General features: G+C 40.8%; 1 protein-coding gene across 1 annotated transcript; it reads left to right on the top strand.

Moving 5' to 3' along the window:
• Nucleotides 1–211: 211 nt before the first annotated feature.
• On the top strand, nucleotides 212–21,204 carry LOC124289451 (probable methylmalonate-semialdehyde dehydrogenase [acylating], mitochondrial). Its single transcript, XM_046726068.1, is given in 16 exon segments — nucleotides 212–360; nucleotides 1,734–1,775; nucleotides 2,795–2,869; nucleotides 6,540–6,701; nucleotides 9,802–9,880; nucleotides 11,445–11,599; nucleotides 12,984–13,131; nucleotides 13,585–13,649; nucleotides 14,589–14,645; nucleotides 15,316–15,375; nucleotides 15,989–16,118; nucleotides 16,648–16,829; nucleotides 17,251–17,430; nucleotides 17,947–18,045; nucleotides 20,091–20,138; nucleotides 20,140–21,204. Coding segments are annotated over 16 exon segments (1,575 nt in total). The 5' UTR covers nucleotides 212–324; the 3' UTR covers nucleotides 20,197–21,204.
• The last annotated feature ends 2,046 nt before the right edge of the window (nucleotides 21,205–23,250 follow it).

Below are 23,250 nucleotides of genomic sequence, written 5' to 3'. Positions count from 1 at the left end.
TATAAACAACTGAAAGTTACCATGAATTAGAGCAAACTGTATTTCATGTCTAGCGACTATTTTTTTAAACTAAAAGGTTACAGCTGAGGTAAAATAGCACGCGGAATTATGTGACTGGTCGTTGGTCTACGCGTACGTGCGAAAGGGAGTGCAAACACGTTAGCGCAAATTTCCAAAGTAACCAGTTATATAAACAGAGCGTAACTTGACCAATGAAAAAACATCGCAGGGGCATACCTCCTCAGGGTCAAGGACACGCACCTGGTTGACGAGCTGAATCGCTTGCTGCAGAATCTGTCCGAGGTGTTATAACCAGCATTTGTCATGGCGTCACTTCATCGTTTGGTTCATGTTGGGAAGGTGAAATATCAAATTACGTATTTGTCTGTGCTTACGAAATGATACGTCACGCCCTAGAAGTATAAAACACAGCACGTACATATGTGCGTGACCTCGGATCAAGTTTTATGTAAAAACATCAAAATGAATTTGTGATTAAATCCTCTCCTTTGCAAGATATCCAATGCAATAAACTAAATGTTATATATCATTTTCAGTTACTTTCTGAAAGAATGTGTTGTACTTTTACATTTTATGATTCGTGCATGTTGTAAAACATTCTAACAAAACTAAAGCTATATTTTACTATTTTCAAAGAACACAGTCCAATATTTATTTAACTGTGATTTTTTTGCAAAGTGAACAACATATAAGTTTCTTCTGAACCCTTGTTCACTCATGCATGCTGTTTAACTTCCACACAACCTCAAAGCCTTAATTGTTGGTGATTAATGACGATAGTATTAAGTCATTTTTTACTGGTGCCAAGACACTCAACCCTGGCTTGAGGCCATTAATTCTAGGTGAAATCTGACCATAGCACATACAAATTGAAAGATATAGAGTAACTGTCTAAGGATGATATTACAGACTGATGAGTCATAGTTGACAAATTCTGTTAATACACAAGATGCCTTTTGTCATATTTGGTTAGAAGTAAGAACTAGTGCTGGGAATTGGTTAAAATCTCATAATTGATGATTGGTTCATTACAACTGATCAATCATCGAAAATAATTTGTTAGCGTCATTTATGAAATATTCCTGATTATTTTTGTTAATGGACAAAAAAAATAAAGAAAAAAAACATGTAGTTCTTTGGTGTGTTTGCAAATTGCACAAAATGCATTTGCAAAATTCACAAGTTTCAAGGATGACTAGTAGGTTAGGAACATTAATTTCTTGGAGTCGTTACGATAAATTCAATCATGACTTGGAACAAGCTTGTAGTGGTCATGAAATGTAACAGCCACAACCAACCTTGTGAAATATATTGTTAATGCAAACAAGTGTTCCAGTATTGTTTGTGCTGCTTGGTCGTTTAGTCACTGTGACCAATCTTCAATTATTTCAATTAATCAGACCACCGCTAGTAAGAACCCCAAACAAAGATCCGGGTTAGAATTGATCTTCAGTATGCCATGCTTGTTGTAAGAGGCGACTCACATGTCATCGTATCACAATTGCGTAGATCAAGACTCATGCTGGTTATCACTGGATTGTCTGGTCCAGATTCCTGCCATGTAGCTGGAATATTGCTGAGTGCAGCGTTAAACAACCAACCAATCAACCCAAACAAAGAAACCCTTGAGAACAAGCTATCAGTTTTGAAGGATGTTAATGTTAAATAGTGCATACAATCATTGTGAGTTGATTAATTTGTGTTCATTTCAGATCTTGAGTGGAGGAAACTTTTCAAGATGCTACGCGACAGCGGTAGGAAGCAAAAATATTTACCCAGCATTATGTACTGACTCAGCATCAGGCATTCATTCCAGGGAACCTTCAGTGATACATTTCGGGCATCCGAGGAATTAAACTGGGGGTCCCAGGCTGTCTGAGTTAAAGTTTAAGGTCACATCAGCTGTATTTCATTTTCACTAGTTAATAAAAACCCTGCCAACTCTCCTTGAAATCTGTTAAAGGACATGGCTGATGTGTATTTTTATTACCAGGCTATCTTGTCATACTATGTCTTGATAGCACACCTGAATAATATGTATAATATATTATGTAATATGAATACACCATGCCTATGGGAAAGTGGTCAGATGTAACATGTTATATTTGGGATTACACTTTCTTAGCAAAGTAGCAGCGGTGGGGTAGCCCAGTGGTTAAAGCTTTTGCTCATTAGGCTTAAGACCTGGGTTCTATTCCCCACATGTGTACAATGTGGAGCCCATTTCTGGTGTACCCCGCTGTGATATTGCTGGAATATTACTAAAAGCGGTGTTAAACTAAACTCACTCACTGATAGAAGTTTTGACATGGACACATCAACAGGTATATTTAAAATGCAATTAATGCAAAAAAAATATAAAGTGAAGAGTTTAGTAGGTCAAATGCAAAGCCTTTATTTTATGGTTTGATTATATTTTTGTCATGATTGCGGGATCAAGTCTTTGTCAGTCAATGATCATTTTAATGATTTGGTTTAAAAAAAACTACTACCTTTCTTCATATGATTTCGGGGCAGTGGGGTAGCCTTGTATTTAAAGTGTTCGCTTGTCATGCCGAAGGCCCAAGTTTGATTCCACACATGGGTACAATGTGTGAAGCCCATTTCTGGTGTTCCCCGCTGGATTGTTGCTAAAACCTAAAACCATACTCACTCACTCATATGATTTTGAAACAACTACAGAAATTCTGAATTATCACCTGATAGTACTGGAATATCATTAGACATGTTCAAAGAGTTGTAGCTCACCTGACCTGAGTGTGCCTCCTTCCAGCCAACCACCAAGATGTTCATCGATGGACAGATGGTGGAGTCCAAGACCGATAAATGGATAGATGTCAATGATCCGGTAAGTAAAGGCTGTAATGCTCGAAGATAATGTAGAAAATATATTTAATAGTTTAATAACGTTGAGTTAGTTTAGATCAGTAAAAACAAGGAACTATGATAAGTCAAGATATGGTACAATGCTACTCTTGTTGTATACAGAACCGTAACCTAACTTCGTGGATAACCTTGATTCATGGATCGTGGTAATTATCATGCTATTTTGTAAATTAATTCTCGTATGACGTCATGAAGCGGGACTTTTGATGTACACGCAGTGCCACGCCTCACTGGCAAAAATGTACTGAATCTTTGCATTACACTTAAAGGTCACATGCAACGTAAAACTCAACTTTGCAGATTCTGATACCTTTCGGTATGGACTTACCGAAACAAATCATCAAAAATGCAAATTCAACTTATGAAGTTGAAAAATAACGTGATGAAGAAAAACGCACGAAATCGTAGTTCAAACGATTAACTAATTTTCCCCCAGCTGGGCTGCGCTCATAGCATAGGTGCAGTGAAATAGGTTTGTGAAGCTTGGAAGGTTGTCCGGATTATAAGGTCGTGAGCAGTAGTAGTCTAATCAAAACAAATAGTAAATAATCTACTCATTACATAAAAGAACCTTGTAAGGATCTAGATCTACTCAGCTATGTGTCAACCAGTGAGGCATTCGACATTTCAAGACGGAAAACCTTCGCTGGCGGTGAATACTCGGTGAAGGCTTTGGTGTGAGCTATATTTCTAATGTTTTGTTGATATTTCACAGGCGCAAGCTTTTTATATGTTATGACAGTAGATTACTGATTTAACTGTTTATATAATTTCATTTGTCTATTTAACCATACGTTCTTCTTACCGAGTCACTTTCTCATTTCGATACTTAAAAGCAATGTCATTATTTAGCGTTGACAGAATTTCCAACTGTGATATAGATATGTCGTTGTCACATACAAAAGTCAGTGTCTGTTTTATTGACACCTATGTGTCTGCCTGCCTGTCTGCTAATGACAATATTCAATACAAAACTTCGATCACTGACCACATGCAATTTGAATTTAACACCTATCAGGCTATACACCATAACAAAACGCATTGATTTATGACCCTAGTTCGGTCTCTGTCACATTATGTAATTACACAGACAGGCAGGTGTGATACTTGTACACATGACATGTTATGATGTCTGTATATTGCAAAATGTTATCTACAAAAAATGAGCATGTATTTACAAAACCCAACATCTTTATACACACACACACACACACACACACACACACACACAATGAGCCATGAGGGCATCGGCAAATGAACCAGCTGTTACACTTGAGTGCACAGCCACCCGCTCTGACTGGGTTCGGTATCCCGGCTGCTTCGTTTCAAGGGAAGTAAACACAAGTACAAAATTTTGCACTTTTGATTTGCGATTGTACGCTTGTAATTTTGTTTATATGTTTTTTCATAATCAGCAATGTATATTATATGTCATGATAAGTGATAATTGTGTTTTAATTATGTTTGATTTTTTGGTTGCATGTGACCTTTAAGTACACTAAATCTAATTGTCTAGCACTGAGATCAATAGCCCAAGATCACTAATGCCCCTAATACCAATTTGTACTTTAACAAAATGTCAAGTGAAAAAGCTAGCATTAGTACCAACCATCTCACATCTTGTCGTCTGCTTTCCAAGGTGTCAATACTTACTGCAATGGGTTGTCGTACACACAGTCAGCTCTCGTTAATCCGACACTCATTAATCCGACAATCACGTTAATCCGACACAAAATTAGGGAACCATTTAAAACAGTGATAATTACTCTCGTTAATCCGACATTCTCGCATTCCGACTCCGACACACCAATCTAGCAGCTGATTATTGTAAATACAGTGTAAAAACATTCGTTAATCCGACAATCAACACAGCCGGTCGGATGATCCGACTGTATACAAACAATCACACGTGAGTGATAATTAGCGTGTGCCTTACTGGCTGCTTGACAGCGGCGTCAGTGAACATCAAACTTGTTAATTAGGAACACAGGATAATTAATTGAGACGTTTTAATCAAGAAATAACAGTGGAGTGAGCTGTATAAAATGTTTATGATACAACCGACATGAGTTTTCATCACAAGATATTGGTCACGAGTACACCACCTGCTAAGCGACCCCTTGTAGAAGTTAACGCCATTGATCAAGAAAGAAATCTCCTTTTTGAAGAAAGACAACCCCAGACAACACAACAAGTCATCACTTTTGCTGAGCAGAAGTTTGATGTGAAGATTGACGATCAACCAGATCTGACATCCTGAAGCAGTATGCTTAGTGGTTGAGCCGCCTCTATGACTGATTCCAATGCTTCAAGCTATCTGAGGCCAAAACATCGCTGAACACTTTGCAAACATTTCTGACACACCACTTAGATGTGTTTGATGTCAATGACCATCAAAGATTTTTTTCAAGTTATAAATTATATATGTTATGATACACGCCTGAGTGTACATTAGACGTCCACATGTTATTATGGAATTAGTTGTATGGAAACTGTAACATCCGGGTCATAATGGCAGCTGATATGCGGTAAAAACAAGTTTTGTGCCAATGTGGTCATGAAATAGATATAAAACTGTTCGCTTATGTGATTATATATGTATGTTATGCCATCTATGAATGTTAATAAATGAAAACAAGTATGTAATGTTAGTATTTTTTATTTCTGTGAATATTTTTACATACGATGAAGATTACTAGATCTACCATTTCTGATATGCATGCAACAGTATGACGATCATGACATTTAGTAAACATTGATATTTTCACACAAATACATTAATCCGACATTTTCATTAATCCGACATTTTCGTTAATCCGACATATTTCTTAATGACTTATGTGAATACCTCTCCATTTCATTGATACATGAATAAAACAAATATGAAATAATATGCAGCATGATAGGAAAGCAAGCAACCTGCGTATTAATACATTATCAATCATTTATCAAACCTATGCGATTTTATTATAAAAGTATGGACAGATTGTAGTATGAAAGAATTTACAAGTACATTTTTGTTTGGATTACCATTTAGGACAGAATTTAAATTATATCCATGTTCGTAAAAATACATGCAATGTCTGATGTTAGAAAATGTTTGGGGAAAGTAAAGAAGCAATGTAAAGTATCCTCATAAGGGTGACCACAGGAACAGAATGGATCAACTGAAATGTGCCGTGGGCACATGAATGTGTTATGATTGCAAATGGCTTCAGTAAGGATATGTTTCATTCACGAGTTGTATATTAGACATTTTCAATTTGCTGAATCAAATAAATGAAATCACGCATTTACAATATGATTTTTGCCGCACTTCCCTTATATCCACGAATCAAGGTTACGCAAGTGTACAACATTCATGTTGTATTTTGAAATAGACCATTCATCAGCAGTAGTACTATATCTGAAGAGTCTGTTTGGATTCAGCAACAGATAGCATGCTTTTGTCACAAGCTTTTTGCAATTGGCTTTTGAAAGAAGATGGTTATTATGTGCCATTTTGCCCAACGAGCTTTGATCATATCTTGTGTGTCAACAGTTGGTTGACTTGCATGGTCAGGTTTGGTCAGGTGGATGTATAACACCGTACTCAACTTTATTTTAGCATCATGTGTTAAATGATATTGCAGGCGACCAATGAGGTGGTGACGCGTGTCCCGGAATGTACCCAGGATGAAATGAATGCTGCTGTAGCATCAGCCACAGAGGCATTCAAGAGCTGGTCTCAAACAACCATCCTCACACGACAACAGATCATGTTTAGGTTCCAGCAGCTCATAAAGGATAATTTAGTAAGTTGCACATGTTGTGGCAAGACCTTCGTTATTTAGCATGTTCAACATAACTTAGTATGTTGAAGATATCCTGCCAGAAGTCTCGTTATTTAGCATGTTGAGGATACTTGGTGAGTTATTGATGGTGCGATCGCCTCAGTGGTGTAGTAGTTCGAACATCCTCCCGGAGAGCAGAAGGTCGCGGGTTCGATCCCCGACTGCGTCATACCAAAAGACGTTAAAATATGGTACTTGTTGGTCCCTGTCTGGCGCTCGGCATTAATGGGTACAACAAGGACTGGTCGGCTCGGAGTCAGGTATTCATGCTTCACTGCGGCATGATATCTCCGTGGGCTAGCACTATAAAACCAGCTTAAGTCTGGGCTAGTACAAGCAGGCGCACATACACATACACACGCATGCACATTGTCATATGAGCGAAATATTCTCAAACACGATGTTAAACCCAATTTCACCTCACCTCATTGATGGTGCGACTGGAGTCTCGTTATTTATGATGTCGAGGATAACTTGGTAAGTTGTAGATGTCAACACAAGACTCTTGTTATTTAACATGTTGAGGATAACTCAATAAGTGAAGATATCCTGACAGAAGTCTCGTTATTTAGCATGTTCTGTTGTTCAGAATAAGTTGAAGATGTCCATTGGGCAGCTTTTTAGCCTAGTGGTTACCCGGGACAGGTGGGTAATAAGTTGGACCCGGGTACCCGTCTCAATACCAGGACCTGATGATGATGTGACTAAAAGATTAAACAATGTAATATGTTATTCTTTCATAATTAAAAGGTTGTATTGTCTTTGAAGATTTAGACATAAGTGTGCAGTCACCTGTTTTGAATATTGTACATGGTTAAAGATATTGAAAAACTCTAATTTCTTACAAATATGATGTCAGGAATTAACATAACGGGTATCCAGGTATGGTAGGGTAATAGGGGGTGCGGTACCCATGTAGAAAATTTGGACCCGTCCCAGCCGTAAGGTAAACTTTCATCAGGATGTCCCAGGCACACTGACTTGTGTAAAACAGAAATTCTGCCGCATTAGGCCAGTTGAAACTGCACTGAGCCTAGACATTTCTGATAACAGGCCAAACTTGTGTTTAACCCGACCAGAAGGGTGTTATTGGTCACCATGAAAAAACAAAGAAAATCAAGGTTGGGGAAATATATTTTTTGTGCATGGTTTTGGGGGGTGGGGTCTATTCTCTTTTTACCCACATTTCAGCATGAATGTGCGTGTCACAACAACATAGTTCATAACAAATTTTAGGTTTATCTTCATAATGGTTAGTGTTTTCATTTATAAAGAAGCCTATTTTCAACAAAATGTAAAATAGTTTAATTATTTACTGATGTCGGCCATCTTGAATTAAAAATATCGGTGTACCTTGGGCTGTGACAAATGAACTAGTTGAATATGATACGTATCATGAATATTGGGTAAAAAATACAATAACCAGTCACCATGTAATGCAGGGGGATATAGTCAACACCTGGCCTGTCTGTTCGTCCGTCCATAATCATTTTGTTTCCAGAGCATAACTAAAAAAACGTTCAATATTTTTCACCAAAAATTGGTATATATTAGGGATGAAACAGTATGCTTTTACCACGGTATACATGGCAGTACAAGGCCTTTGGTTCGGTCCATTTCGGTTCAGTATATGAAATATGATCATAATGCAGAAAATTGACAAGAGCCATTTTCTTCTCATAAACAATAACAAATTCGCTGACATGTCTTGACCATGCTGGCCATGTTGATATAATCCAGCAAATAAATGTCAAAGTAAATATATGAGTGTTGACTCTATTCCTACATTAATAGTCCATTTTGCATATCTCACTCAGATGAATAACCCCAAATTCAAGTTAAAACACTCTTTTTAAAAAATTCACAAATATTCGATTCTTGTGATCACAAATAATGAATTCAGTTCATGAAGCGATGCAGTTCAGTTCCCTGAATATGAGAGTGATTCTTAACAGCCCTCATGCTAATTATATGTTCTAACTTGTAGAGTGTGATGGGTATCAACTTTATACAGTTGTCATGTATATTATTCTCTGTTACTGAACAGCTGTTGCCAGGGAAATGTAAGCTGTTGCCAATGCCAATGCCAGGAATTCGAGTTTTATAGCGAGAAATTTTTTCAGACATTGATGACATTTTGCACTGCCATTTTAATACTCTCAGATGTCATATATCTCAATAAATTGATTTTTCATGCAAGTGTATGTCTAGATAATACATACTTCAGGAAAATGAATATAATTATTTTCAATTCAAGTAATATACATGTTGATGGAGCACGGGATACAATACTTATGATAAAGATGCAGTTTTAATTCTTTGTTTAATTTTTTGGATTGATTGAAATATTAACCTTGTTAGCATAACTGGATTAATATACATTTGGGGGTGCTTCCCTCAAAACAGTTTATTTCCCTCACTTCACATGGTCATTATAAGTGTAGTTTACTTTAAGTACTTTAAAGTAATTCCCAATATTCGACAACATTATGTGTTTTCCCATTTTGTGCAGTTAGTTTGGGAACGGTACATGGAGATAAATGACTTCACAAAAATTCTTAACCTGTGAAGGTCCGGGTTTAAACTGATCTTCAGTAACCCATGCTTGTCGTAAGAAGCGACTAACAGGATCGGGTGGTCAGGCTCGCTGACTTGGTTGACACATGTCATCGGATCCCAATTGCGTAGATTGATGTTCATGCTGTTGATCCCTTGATTGTCTGGTCCAGATCCAATTATTTACAGACCACTGCCATATAGCTGGAATATTGCTGAGTGCCGGCGTAAATCTAAAACTCACTCACTCACTCACTCACTCACTCACTCACTCACAAAAATTCTTAGAATTTGTCAAAAGATATTATAGAGGCATTTTAGATGTTGTAAAGATGAAGGAAAACCAAATTTTGGCGTAGTGCTTGATAATGGTGTTAGTACCTACGCCGAAACAACGCACTCATTGCAATAAAGAAGATGACTATCCATAGAACTTGGTTTTCCGTGATATTTTATGTTCTGAAATGCTCCCATTTTATGAATAATTTTAATTTAATTTTCACAGAAAAATATTGCTGCCAATATCACGAAGGAGCAAGGAAAGACTCTGATTGATGCGGAGGGTGACGTCATGCGGGGGCTTCGTAAGTGTCTGTCTTTTGTTGGTTGGTTTGTTTGTCTGTCTGTTTTTAATGCCACATGCAATATTCCAGCTATATGACAGTGGCCTGTAAATAATGAAATCTGGACATCCAGTGATTGATATTATGAAGACCTTTGGGTGTGATGGCACACAATTAACCAAGTCGTGGATTCTGAATCTCAGTCCATTTGGTCGCCTCTTCTGATTAGTGTAGGTGGCAGGGAACCAGTTCTAACTCGGCATCAGGATGCAATGGAATTAATAGGCTACAGATGTGATTTTTTTTGTAAAATTTGCCTTGATTATGTGACCGCCTCTGTGGTGTAGTGATTAGAGCGTCCACCCGGAGGTCGGAAGGTCGCAGGTTCGATCCCCGGCCACGTCATGCCAAAAGACGTTAAAATATGGTACCTGTTGGTCCCTGCCTGGCGCTCGGCATTAATGGGTACAACAAGGACTGGTCGTCTTGGAGTCAGTATAATGTGTCTGAGTGGGGTATTCATGCTTCACTGCGGCAAGGTACCTCAGTGGGCTAGCACTATAAAACCAACTTCAGTCTGGGCTAGTAGAAGCAGCCACACATACACATTCACATTGCATGTACATCGTCATATGAGCGAATATTCTCAAGCACGACGTTAAACCCAATTTCACCTCACCTCACCTTGATTATGTTGTCAGAAATATTGTAATGATCTGATCTGATAGCACTGAAGTGTAGGGGTGTAACGATACAGTACATCGATGTACTTCTCCTGTATCGCAAATACATACAACTCATTACATTACAAGTTATATATATGTGAAAATGTGAATAATAGCAGCAACAGTGCAAGAACCAGTTTATGCCATTCTCTATATTTTATACTTATCCTGACTCATGATTATTCGCTTACTCATCCTCTCTTCCGAACGGTCAAGTGTAAACTTGAATCCCTTCAATTCCCTTGAAGCGAACGTACAATCACTCACCCTGAGTTACCTTCCTTGGTTTCCTGCCAATATCTACAATATCCAATCTTTGTCTGAACTTTGAAAACAGATCGAGATATAGAGGATACTAAACGACTTTCCGTGTAATACCAGTTTTATTTAACGAGTTAATGATTTGGTATCTAAATCTTTCACGAGTTTAATAAAAATGGTATTTCACGGAAGCGAGTGTAGTATTCTGTTAATTACTCTAGAAACATAACTTGATAGAAACTGCCTACAGTGTGATGACTCGTATCGATTTCCCGTCAAGCAAGGTCTAATACCATTGCAACATAGGCATTAGCATTGTGAGTTATAGCTGTAACTATTACGACGTCCTATGTCTAGTGGTATTACACTAGTGTAATATTGCCGTAAAAATATTACGCTGCAGTATCTTCCACGGGCGAGTAATAAACAAGTCATATCACTCCCATGTTTTCAGGATACGCATAGTATCACAACCTCACTGTATTGTAGCACCTTCATTATAGTGTTGTATGATGAATGTGGGTAGAGAGCCATGAAGCACAAAGTTGTGATATGTTAAGGGTTGCTGCTGATGTTATTGACTGTTGCCATGGTTACAGAGGTGGTGGAGCACTGCTGCAGTGTGACCAGCCTCCAGCTTGGGGAGACGCTGCAGGGCATCGCTAAAGACATGGACACCATGACGTACAGACTGCCTCTGGGTGTGTGTGCTGGTATCACCCCCTTCAACTTCCCCGCCATGATTCCACTGTGGGTGAGTCTCTGTTTGAATGAAGGTGGGAGATACAGTGAAACCTGTCTTAAACCGGCACCCCACGGGACCGAAATAAATGCTGGTTTAGACAGGGTTCCGGATTAGACAGTGACGATCATTTTCCAACATGGCTGCCATTTACACTCGTCAATCATTCAATCTAGCAATGCCGAGAGGAGTGTATTGGATTAAGGGATCCTGATTGGATTGCTCATACCCATGCCGGCTGAGAGCGTTTGTTCCATCGTGCAATAAAAACTTTCTGATTATCTAGCATGCCAAGAGGATTAATTAGTGTATTGGATTATGGGTCCTTGATTGGACTGCTTATACCCATCCTGGTTTAGACAGTGTTAATTACAGTTATAATTGCTTGTTGGGACCTGAAAGTTGTGCCGGAATACGGAATAGACAGGTACCAGATGAGACAATGTTTTAATGATCATAATATCGTTGTAAAATGGCGGACCAAAATTTTATGCCGGTTTTGACAGTGTGCTGGATTAGACAGGTGCTGGTGTTAGCAGGTTTCACTGTTACGTGTACTGCCAATTCATCACCCTGTTCCATGAAGCGATCATAGCACTAATAACTTGTCATAACTTCCATACTTTAGCATAGATTTATGACTGTTGTCACAGTATGAACAGGGCCCAGAGTTCCAGATAAGCTGTCTACTTACATGAAATATGCAAATTAATCACCATTTTTCAATTAATATGGAACTGCTTGTGTGCAAACATGTTTGAAATTTAATAAAAAAGACACTTGTATAACAACTTTATGTGTATTTACCCAATGGACCCGACTGTCTGTCTGTATTTCATTTACTGATCAAATGTGTCACCTATTCTTTTATTGCTGTTGTGAGCTTGTGGCAGGTTACTTACACTGTTGGGAGCAGCACATAATTATAGAAGATGCCTAAAACCTGTTTTGTTGTTTTCTTTGGCTTGTTCATTTATTTTTTCCTTGGAACCTTTTCCAATCCCTGGTTTTGAATCCCAGATTAACCCCAACTTGGTTCTTGGTCTGTCAGGGGCGATGGGGTAGCCTAGTGGTTAAAGCGTCGCTCATCATGCCGAAGACCTGGGTTCGATTCCCCACATGGGTACTATGTGTGAAGCCCATTTCTGGTGTTCCCCTCCGTGATGTTGCTGGAATATTGCTAAAAGCGGCGTAAAACCATACTCACTCTCTCTCACTCACTCTTGGTGTGTCAGTTTCAAGAGTCTAGCTCAGTAATTGTATATGCACAGCATCACTTTGGCGTTTCTACCCCATGATAGCGAGACTGAAATACGTTTACCGCAGCATTAAGCTTTACTTCACTTAATCTCATCACAAATACTGTGCAATAGTTATCCTGTTTTTCTGTGTGCAGATGTTCCCAATGGCAGCCGTCTGTGGCAACACCTCCATCATAAAGCCGTCGGAGCGGGACCCAGGAGCAACGATGATGTTGGTGGAGTTGGCGAAGGAGGCTGGGATGCCACCAGGTGTCATCAACGTCATCCATGGCCGACACGACTGTACGTACTTACTGCTCGGATACAACCCAGTATGTCATGTAGATGGGAGATGGAGGTGTTCAAAATACTCCATACTTTTCCCCATTAGTATCAGAATAGGTTGCCAGTAACAGATACCTGTCTTGTAGGTGTTGGGAGATGGAGGTGTCCGAAGTACTGCATATTGTTGCCCATTTGTATAAGAAAAGGTAGCCAGTACCCCATGCTTGTCTCCCACTTGGCTAACACTACAAGCCAGAATTACCTGATCACTGGTTTAACCCTGATATAATTCTTGTTGTGTCAGTACCATACCTGTGTTTCATTAAAGTGATAAGCATCGAATACCTGCTTTCCCTTCGAAATAAAATCTGAAATAGTTGGGCCCTTCCACTGACCCCCAGTCTCCTATGATGCCCAGTTCAACGCAGTATTCCCTGTCATCCAATCCCATGATGTTTCATCTTGTTCCAGCTGTGAACTTCATCTGCGACCATCCCGACATCAAGGCTATATCCTTTGTAGGATCCGACCAAGCTGTAAGTGAATCTGAAGGGCAGGAGACTCTCGTAGTCCTTCCACTCATGTCTCCACTAACCATTTCTGATAACTTCTTCATGTCTTTATGATGTGTTTACCCTTAATGATTTTACCTAATGCAAACCTGTTACTCTTTCAGTAAATGCAAATAAGGTTACATCACGGGAACTAAATTCCTTGAATAATAATAACATTCATTACAATTGTAGATTGTCCATATGTAACATGGATGTTACTTTTTTGGCCAGACTATACCTGTAAAATTCATTGGTTCAGTATTTTCAATCTGATACTGACATCCCCATTTCTGGTACAAGAAGCCAATGATTGTAGGTTTGAATCCAAGATTTGCCTTGTGTCAAGTTTGCCTGCTCTAACCTGTTCCAGACTTCTATGATGTAACGGAAATATTGTTAAAAGAGGTATTAAACCAAACTCACTTTACTCGTGAAGATCCGGGTTAGAATTGATCTCCAGCAACCCATGCTTGTCGTAAGAGGCGAATGTCAGGTTGACACTTAATATCATATCCCAAATGCGTAGATCGATGCTCATGCTGTTGCTCACTGGATTGTGACTTTTTTAACTGATGCCACTTTGTACAACATGCAAGCACCTCCCCCTTGACATTCATTACTGTATGGACACGTGAAGACCCGGGTAGAATAGGTCTTCAACAACACATGCTTGCCACAAAAGGCGACTAAGCTTGTCGTAAGAGGTGACTAACGGGATTGGGTGGTCAAGCTCGCTGACTTGGTGGACACATGTCATCGGTTCCCAATTGCGCAGATCAATGCTCATGCTGTTGATCACTGGATTGTCTGGTCCAGACTCGATTATTTACAGACCGCCGCCATATAGCTGGAATATTGCTGAGTGCAGCGTAAAACTAAACTCACTCACTCATTACTGTATGACTGATGTTGTTTCAACAGGGCCAGTACATCTACGAGCGGGGATCACGGAACGGCAAACGGGTGCAGTCTAACATGGTAACTACACTGAATGAGAACAGATACTGCTGTCAACTGCAGTTAACACTGGAAAAAAAGCTGCTGGACAACACCTTTTGTTACTGCAACTGTTATGTGTGAGATCAGAGTCTGAAGCCAATGTATGAGAACTACAACCTGAAAAATATGAAAGTAATTGGATGACCCTTCCTGTACATTGCTTGTCACTGATGAGTAGACTGCTGGCTCATGTATTCATGTGTGTGTCATCATGGGTGTTGTGTGTCAACTGCTTTTAGTTACTGGTTTGTCTACCAGTGAAGGTCTGGGTTAGAATTGATCTTCAGTAACCCATGCTTGTCATAAGAGGCAAATAACAGGATCGGGTGGTCAGGCTCGCTGACTTGGTTGACACAAGTCATCGTATCCCAATTGCGTAGATCGATGCTGTTGATCACTGGATTGTCTGATCCAGACTCGAATATTTACAGACCGCGACCATATAGCTGGAATATTGCCGAGTGTGGCAAAAAACTAAACTCACTCACTCACTCACTCACTCACTCACTCACTCACTCACTCACTCACTCACTCACTCACTCTCTCACTGGTTTGTCTGATCCAGACTTGATTAGTAATTTAGATATATCTTGAACATAGTCAGCTGTGACATTAACTTGACCTTCACTCACGAACATCGTATTTCCAGGGAGCCAAGAACCATGGAGTGATCATGCCTGATGCCAACAAGGAGAGCACACTGACTCAGGTGAGGTGCACACCATTATCATGTAACTGGGCCCATGAGACCCGTGAAGGTCTGGGTTAGAATTGATCTTCAGTAACCCATGCTTGTCGTAAGTCGACTAACGGGATCGGATGGTCAGGCCCGTTGACTTGGTTGACACATGTTATCAGTTCCTAATTGCGCAGATCGATGCTCATGTTGTTGATCACTGGATTGCCTGGTCCAGACTCTGGATCTGTGCCTTTCCGTTTTCTGTGTTAATGCTACACTACATACCATGGTATTGTCATCAGTTTGGACACATTTCAGTTTACAGGTTGACATTACAAAGGTGAAATATTAGTATTTGGGTTGTAAATCTCCCAATACCTGCTTCCTTCTTTTTTCAAGCTGAAAATATAACGAAATTGATGGCTGAATCTTGACAACCTGACACATGCGACATGTATCATGTATCAATAATTTAAAAAGCTCTTGAATTTTTATTTGATTTCATTGAAAACATGATAACCATGAAATATAAGTTGGTGTTTAACATAACATATGCCTTGAGGGCTTTTCTTTAACTTATTGTGAGTAGTATATATCAGGACCTGTTCTGTGATTCTGAGTGACCCTGGTCTGTTGTGTACAGCTTGTAGGTGCTGCGTTCGAGGCGGCAGGACAGAGGTGCATGGCACTGTCAACTGCTGTGTTTGTCGGGGAGGCTAGAGAGTGGATCCCAGAGCTGGTGGAGAGGGCCAGGAAACTCAAGGTCAATGCAGGTAAGGGTGTAACATGGGACTAGACAGACAGTTGTATGTATATTTAGGGGTAGCAGCTAGAGGAGGGGAGGGGACAAGGAGAGAGGGAGGGATGGGACAGGAGAGGGGAGGCTATGGGATAGTGGGGGAGAGAGGGATTCGGATGGGAGAGAGATGGATTGTGATGGGAGAGGGAGGGCTGTGGGAGGAGAGGGAGGGAGGGCCATAGGTGAGAGAGGGAGGGAGGGAGGAAGGCCATGGGTGAGAGAGGGAGGGATGGGACAGGAGGGTGAGGGAGGACTATGGGGAGAGAGAGGGATAGTGATGGGAGAGAGATGGATTGTGATGGGAGAGAGAGGGAGGGCTGTGGGAGGAGAGAGAGGGAGGGAGGGCCATGGGTGAGAGAGGGAGGGCCATGGGTGAGAGAGGGAGGGAGGGAAGAAAGGCCATGGGTGAGAGAGGGAGGGCCATGGGAGAGAGTGAGGGAGGGAATCTTTTATGGTTTTGTTGATGGTTTATAATTCTGATTGCCATTTTTTTTTTAACTTAGGCCATGAACCTGGAGCAGATTTGGGTCCACTTATCTCCCCTGAAGCCAAGAAACGTGTTCTTGACCTTGTGGAATCTGGAGTGAAAGAAGGTGCAGATCTGCTACTCGATGGTCGGAATATTCAAGTGAAGGGCTACGAAAAGGGAAACTTTGTCGGACCAACTATCCTAAACAATGTCAAGGTAAATATGAGAAAATTTCATTGTGCTGAAAAGTTTCAGCTCACTCTAAGACAGTGACAAAGCAGCTAAAAAATTGTATTCTGAAGAGATCATTCTTCTTTTTCGCTTGCACGCTGAAGACTCGGGTTCGATTTGGTACAATGCGTGAAGCCCATTTCTGATGTTCCCTGCTATGATATTGCTGGAATATTGCAAAAGGCAGCATAAAACCATACTCACTTTAGGATAGAGCATCGGTGAGGAGAATGAAAAGTGTGTCATGCTGAAAGATGAGAAATGACACTTCTCTCTCACACACACACACGCACACACACGCACACACACGCGCACACACACACACACAGAGTCACCATATAAAGCCCCATTTCACCTCACATCCCATGATGCTCATTATGAACCATGTAACAATCTGTCTGTCCAGCCCAACATGAAGTGTTACACAGAGGAGATATTTGGACCAGTGCTGGTCAGCATGGAGGTGGACACACTGGACGACGCCATCGAACTGGTCAACGCCAACCCATATGGAAATGGCACAGCCATCTTTACCAATAGCGGCGCCACTGCCAGGAAATACACCATGGAGTCTGACGTTGGACAGGTACATTTTCATGACTGCATTCCTTCAATCACATTATTTAGTTTTACATATAATTTGACTGCTTCGGACATGGTGTCATGGTTTCTGTCATGACGTTGTACTCGTCTGGTAGTCTGATGGTTGAATAACCTGAAGCATTGGCTCAATAACCCGAAAACCAGGGTGTGCTTCACCGCATTGGTACAACATGAAGCCCATTTCTAGTGTCGCATGCCATGATATTGCTGGAATATTGCAAATAGCAGTGTAAAATCTTACCAACTCACTCTTTGTTGTTGTTAAAGCAAAAGTTTAACTCACTTGTATCAGGGGCCACAAGCTGGTACAGAGTTATATCCCTTAGCTGCCAGGATGTGCTGTTTTCAGCAGTCTATACCAAAATGTATTTACAGGTCAGGGTCTCTGACCCTTTTGGCTTTTCTCTTTCTGTAAGGTAACTGCCCTTGTAGATGTTAGTTATTGATCAGCGTAGTGTGCAGCAGACATTGTTATTTCATCTCTTTGGTCTGTTTCCAGGTTGGCATCAACGTCCCCATTCCCGTCCCCCTCCCGATGTTCTCCTTCACAGGATCTCGAGGATCCTTCCGTGGTGATACCAACTTTTACGGCAAACAGGTACACTTGTACTTTCATTTTGCAGATACTGGGTATCTGACTCCCATGATCCTTAGGTCAGTTCATCTGTTGCAGGGACGGCGGGGTAGCGTAGTGGTTAAAGCGTTCGTTCGTCACGCCGAAGACCCAGGTTCGATTCCCCACATGGGTACAATATGTGAAGCCCATTTCTGGTGTCCCCCGCCGTGATATAGCTGGAATATTGCTAAAAGCGGCATAAAACTAAACTCGCTCACTCACTCATCTGTTGCACTGTAGCGGTAATTATCTGTTATCTGTGTTGTTTTGGGTTTACTCAAATGTCACTTGCTGTGTTTGTTTGATGTCACAGCCAGCACTATTCAAACTGTATGATGGCTGTCTGTCAATATCAAGTCTGGACCAGTGACAATATGAGCATCAATCCACACAGATTGGATACAATGACAAGCATGGACCAAGTCAGCAACCCGACCTCCCTTTGGTCACCTCTTGACAAGCATGGACCAAGTCAGCAACCTGACCTCCCTTTGGTCGCCTCTTGACAAGCATGGACCAAGTCAGCAACCTGACCTCCCTTTGGTCGCCTCTTGACAAGCATGGACCAAGTCAGCAACCTGACCTCCCTTTGGTAGCCTCTTGACAAGCATGGACCAAGTCAACCAACCTGTCAGCCTCCCTTTGAGAAGCCTCTGGACCAAGTCAGCAACCTGACCTCCCAAGCATGGACCAAGACCAAGACAGCAACCTGACCTCCCTTTGTTTGCCTCTTGACAAGCATCGACCAAGTCAGCAACCTGACCTCCCTTTGGTACAGCCTCTTGACAGCAACCTGACCTCCCAAGCATCGACCAAGTCAGCAACCTGACCTCCCTTTGGTGCGCCTCTTGACAAGCATCGACCAAGTCAGCAACCTGACCTCCCTTTGGTCAGCCTCTTGACAAGCATGGACCAAGTCAGCAACCTGACCTCCCTTTGGTAAGCCTCTTCTTGACAAGCATCGACCAATGGACCAGCAACCTGACCTCCCTTTGGTTGCCTCATGACAAGCATCGACCAAGTCAGCAACCTGACCTCCCTTTGGTCGCCTCTTGACAAGCATGGACCAAGTCAGCAACCTGACCTCCCTTTGGTCGCCTCTTGACAAGCATGGACCAAGTCAGCAACCTGACCTCCCTTTGGTCAGCAACCTGACCTCCCTTTGGTCTTGACAAGCATGGACCAAGTCAGCAACCTGACCTCCCTTTGGTCGCCTCTTGACAAGCATGGACCAAGTCAGCAACCTGACCTCCCTTTGGTCGCCTCTTGACAAGCATGGACCAAGTCAGCAACCTGACCTCCCTTTGGTCGCCTCTTGACAAGCATGGACCAAGTCAGCAACCTGACCTCCCTTTGGTTGCCTCTTGACAAGCATGGACAAAGTCAGCAACCTGACCTCCCTTTGGTCGCCTCTTGACAAGCATGGACCAAGTCAGCAACCTGACCTCCCTTTGGTCCCTTGACAAGCATGGTTGCCTCTTGACAAGCATGGACAAGCATGGAAAGTCAGCAACCTGACCTCCCTTTGGTAAGCCTCTTGACAAGCATGGACCAAGTCAGCAACCTGACCTCCCTTTGACAAGTGGCCTCTTGACAAGCATGGACCAAGTTAGACAACCTGACCTCCCAGCAACCTGACAGCCTCTTGACAAGCTCATGACAAGTCAAGACAACAAGCAACCTGACCTCCCTTTGGTCGCCTCTTGACAAGCATGGACAAAGTCAGCAACCTGACCTCCCTTTGGTCGCCTCTTGACAAGCATGGACCAAGTCAGCAACCTGACCTCCCTTTGGTCGCCTCTTGACAAGCATGGACCAAGTCAGCAACCTGACCTCCCTTTGGTCGCCTCTTGACAAGCATGGGTTGCTAAGGGCCATTTCTAAATTGGATCTGACTGAATCGGAGGGTCAGGCTCACTGACATTCTATGTGACATTAAACAACAACCAGTAAGTATCATTGTGTGATACAACTGCAATATGTTCAAAGCGACATTAAACCCAACTCACATGCTTGTCCTCTTCCAGGGCATCCAGTTCTACACCCAGGTGAAGACCATCACTCAGCTGTGGAAGTCAGGACGACGCTGGCGTTCAGAAGGGATCGGCCACTGCTATGCCAGTCATGCGATAAACTGTCTCAGTCGTGCAGGAAAGGTTGACATGTATATGACACAAGATTCGGGGTTGTTAGACCTCGGTGATAAACAGTTAAAACAGAGTTTGATATTATGAAGTAAAAACGACTAATGCATTTTGAACAATATTTAGGACGAACCAGTTTTGTTTCTTGTTTTCTGGTGTGAAACCAATATGGATCGAATTGAACCTGTTGAGGCTGATTGCCTTAACAGACACATTCCATAGAATTACTACTGTTTCTAAAACCACTTTTTATTTTCCACAAATTGTTGTCACAAATTAAAATAGAGCTGAAAGCTTGTAGGGTCTAAGGTTACCATGCCTTTCATAAAGTTTCGTTTTTCTAGTTTTTCTTTTCACAGATTTTGACATCCATTAAACAAGAAAAGAACTTGGTTTAAACTTGTATGGGTTTATTGAGAGTGATGTAACACTGACATTGCTGTACAAAGTGCTTTTTTCAGACTGAAAGTATGCAAGTTATCATTGTACAATTTCCGTTTTGTCTTCTTACAAGAATATTGGTATGTATTGATGAATCATGTTGACAATTTTAATGTGAAATTCTCTATTTTTGAACATGATTTTATATATTTAAAACTCTACATAGTTATACAGATTTATATTTGTTTTCTCAAAGTTCTACTTGCATTTTTCACAGTATTACAATATTTAGTGCTAACACGTGTACACATGCACAAACTACGCATGTAGCCCAATTTAGGGTTGTGAAATATTGACTACATACTACGTACAGACATTTAATAAGTGCTTTTGACTTAACTATTTCTGAACGGACGTATTTTCAGGCTTTGAATTTGGTGAAAGATTACAAAGGTGTGAATTTCAGTTATAGTGTGGTGAAAGTTGTCAAATACTCATTTATACGTTAACGTTTGAGTGTGACGTAAAGTGTATGAATACCAGTTTCTTCCCAGTTGCAAGAGAAATGTAACATGTTGGTAAAGGAAAACCAGGCAAACTATACTTCCTTTCAAAAGTTTAGACTCATTTAAAACACTCGCTATATGTTATATGGTTACATCGAAGATTGATTTCTCCACTAACCCTGCGGAACCAACTGCAAATCTTATGCAGATGAATTGCACGAGGATCATGCATCAAATTGCTGAAAAGCATGTGCAAATTTATCGTGCATGTAAACAGCTGCGTTTGGTGTAAAGTTTTGTTAAGAATTCGCCAATTTTCACTGACTTTTAGCATCTTTGGAACTCATGACAATAATCTTTTCAATGTTACGAATTTGTTTTACAATACATCAGCTCACGTGTAAACAGTACATTTAAACAGTATGGAATATTTTGCAAAATATAGTTTAGAACAGTTGCCTGAAGTAAGTGGCTATATTTACACTATTGAGTGTAAACTTTTGAAAGGAAGTATATTTTGTCAGTTTTCCCTTCTCAAGGATGGCAATTTTTTGCTGATCTGCAGGTTTACGCCGATTTTGTTTCAAATTGATCATTCAAACCTCCATTCGATGACACAATATTTAGTTTTCAGCTGAAAATAGATTTTCCTGTTGCCATCCCCAACTTTCAGTAGATATCACTGATTAGAAGGCATTCTTCATGCTTATGAAAATTTCTAGATGAAATTTCAGGATTTCCGGAGCTTCATAGTCCAGTGGTAAGTGCGTTCACTTGCCATGCTTAACATATGAGTTTGATTCTCACATGGGTACATGTAAACCCTTTTCTGACAGGTCAAGAAAGCCATTGCTCAACCAGGGTTTAAGCATTGTTTTCAGGTATTTTTAAGAATGAAAGTGAAGTGAAGTTATGGAGCAGAAAGTTTATCATTGTTACGGTCAGTCTCAGTTGTTGTATTATTTAAGATGAGGTTTCTTATTGCATGTTACTGCCGTATGACTGATGGTGGCTGGTTAGTGTGTGCCCTGTGCAAGTAAGGTTTGTTTGTGAATCTCTGTAGAATATTCCCACATGCTGTAAAGGCATCAGAATATAAAACATGCTGGAAGTAACAGTGATGATGTTGTTGTTCCAGGAGCAATCTCTTCCCCAACCCCAAGTTGGGACTGAAGGTGTTTTCGTATACTTTACTAATCGTGAAGGTCCGGGTTAGAATATTGATCTTCAGTATAGGTCTTCAGCAACACATGCTTGCCACAAAAGGCGACTAAGCTTGTCGTAAGAGGCGACTAACGGGATCGGGTGGTCAGGCTAGCCGACTTGGTTGGCACGTGTCATCGGTTCCCAATTGCGCAGATTGATGCTCATGCTGTTGATCACTGGATTGTCTGCCCCAGACTCGAATTATTTACAGACCGCCGCCATAAATCTGTAATATTGCTGAGAGCGGCGTAAAACTAAACTCACTCGTATACTTTACACATGACTTTGACAAATTTGATTCACCAAATTCCAATTAGAGGTATCAAATGACAGTAACCACCTGACATAGCCAATAGATTCCAGATTAAAATAAAATCTTATCTGAAGTGAGACTAGCTCAAATATTGAACAACTTGCAGTTACCTCCTAATTAGACTTTGTGTATGACAGCATGTATTTGAAAGCCCTTCTTCCTCATTCCTACCCCTAATTTGGTTTCAAATATTTTACTTTGACCAGCAGTTATATTGAGTTTGGTTGAAGTTGAATTGAATCCTTAATAATCCCACAAAGCTGAAACTTTCGTTGGCTAAAATAGTCAGTCATTTTCGGCTCAAGTTGTGAGACAGACCTGACGTAGTCACCCATTTCTGCTGAGCCTGCTGTCATATTCTGAAACATCTATACAGCAACTTAAAACAATATTCACTCGCTGAACAAAAGACAACAAACAATCTGATGAAGTTTGCAATTAATATATTATCTCTTGATATAGATGATGCCTGGACAAAATGGCCGCTTGCCCCAGTTGTCCCGGGCAACAGGACTGCTTAAACTGCAAGATGCTCAACAATATGGCTACAAACTGCTATCAAAATGATAAGCTACACTTTAGCAACCATTACACTACATGTTGAACAGCACTGTAAAGATTACAAGCAAAATGTGGA

Source organism: Haliotis rubra, unplaced genomic scaffold (assembly GCF_003918875.1).
Source record: "Haliotis rubra isolate DU_JTF1 unplaced genomic scaffold, ASM391887v1 Scf441, whole genome shotgun sequence".
Lineage (NCBI taxonomy): Eukaryota > Metazoa > Mollusca > Gastropoda > Lepetellida > Haliotidae > Haliotis > Haliotis rubra.
This window is presented reverse-complemented; position numbering and strand designations above follow the sequence as displayed.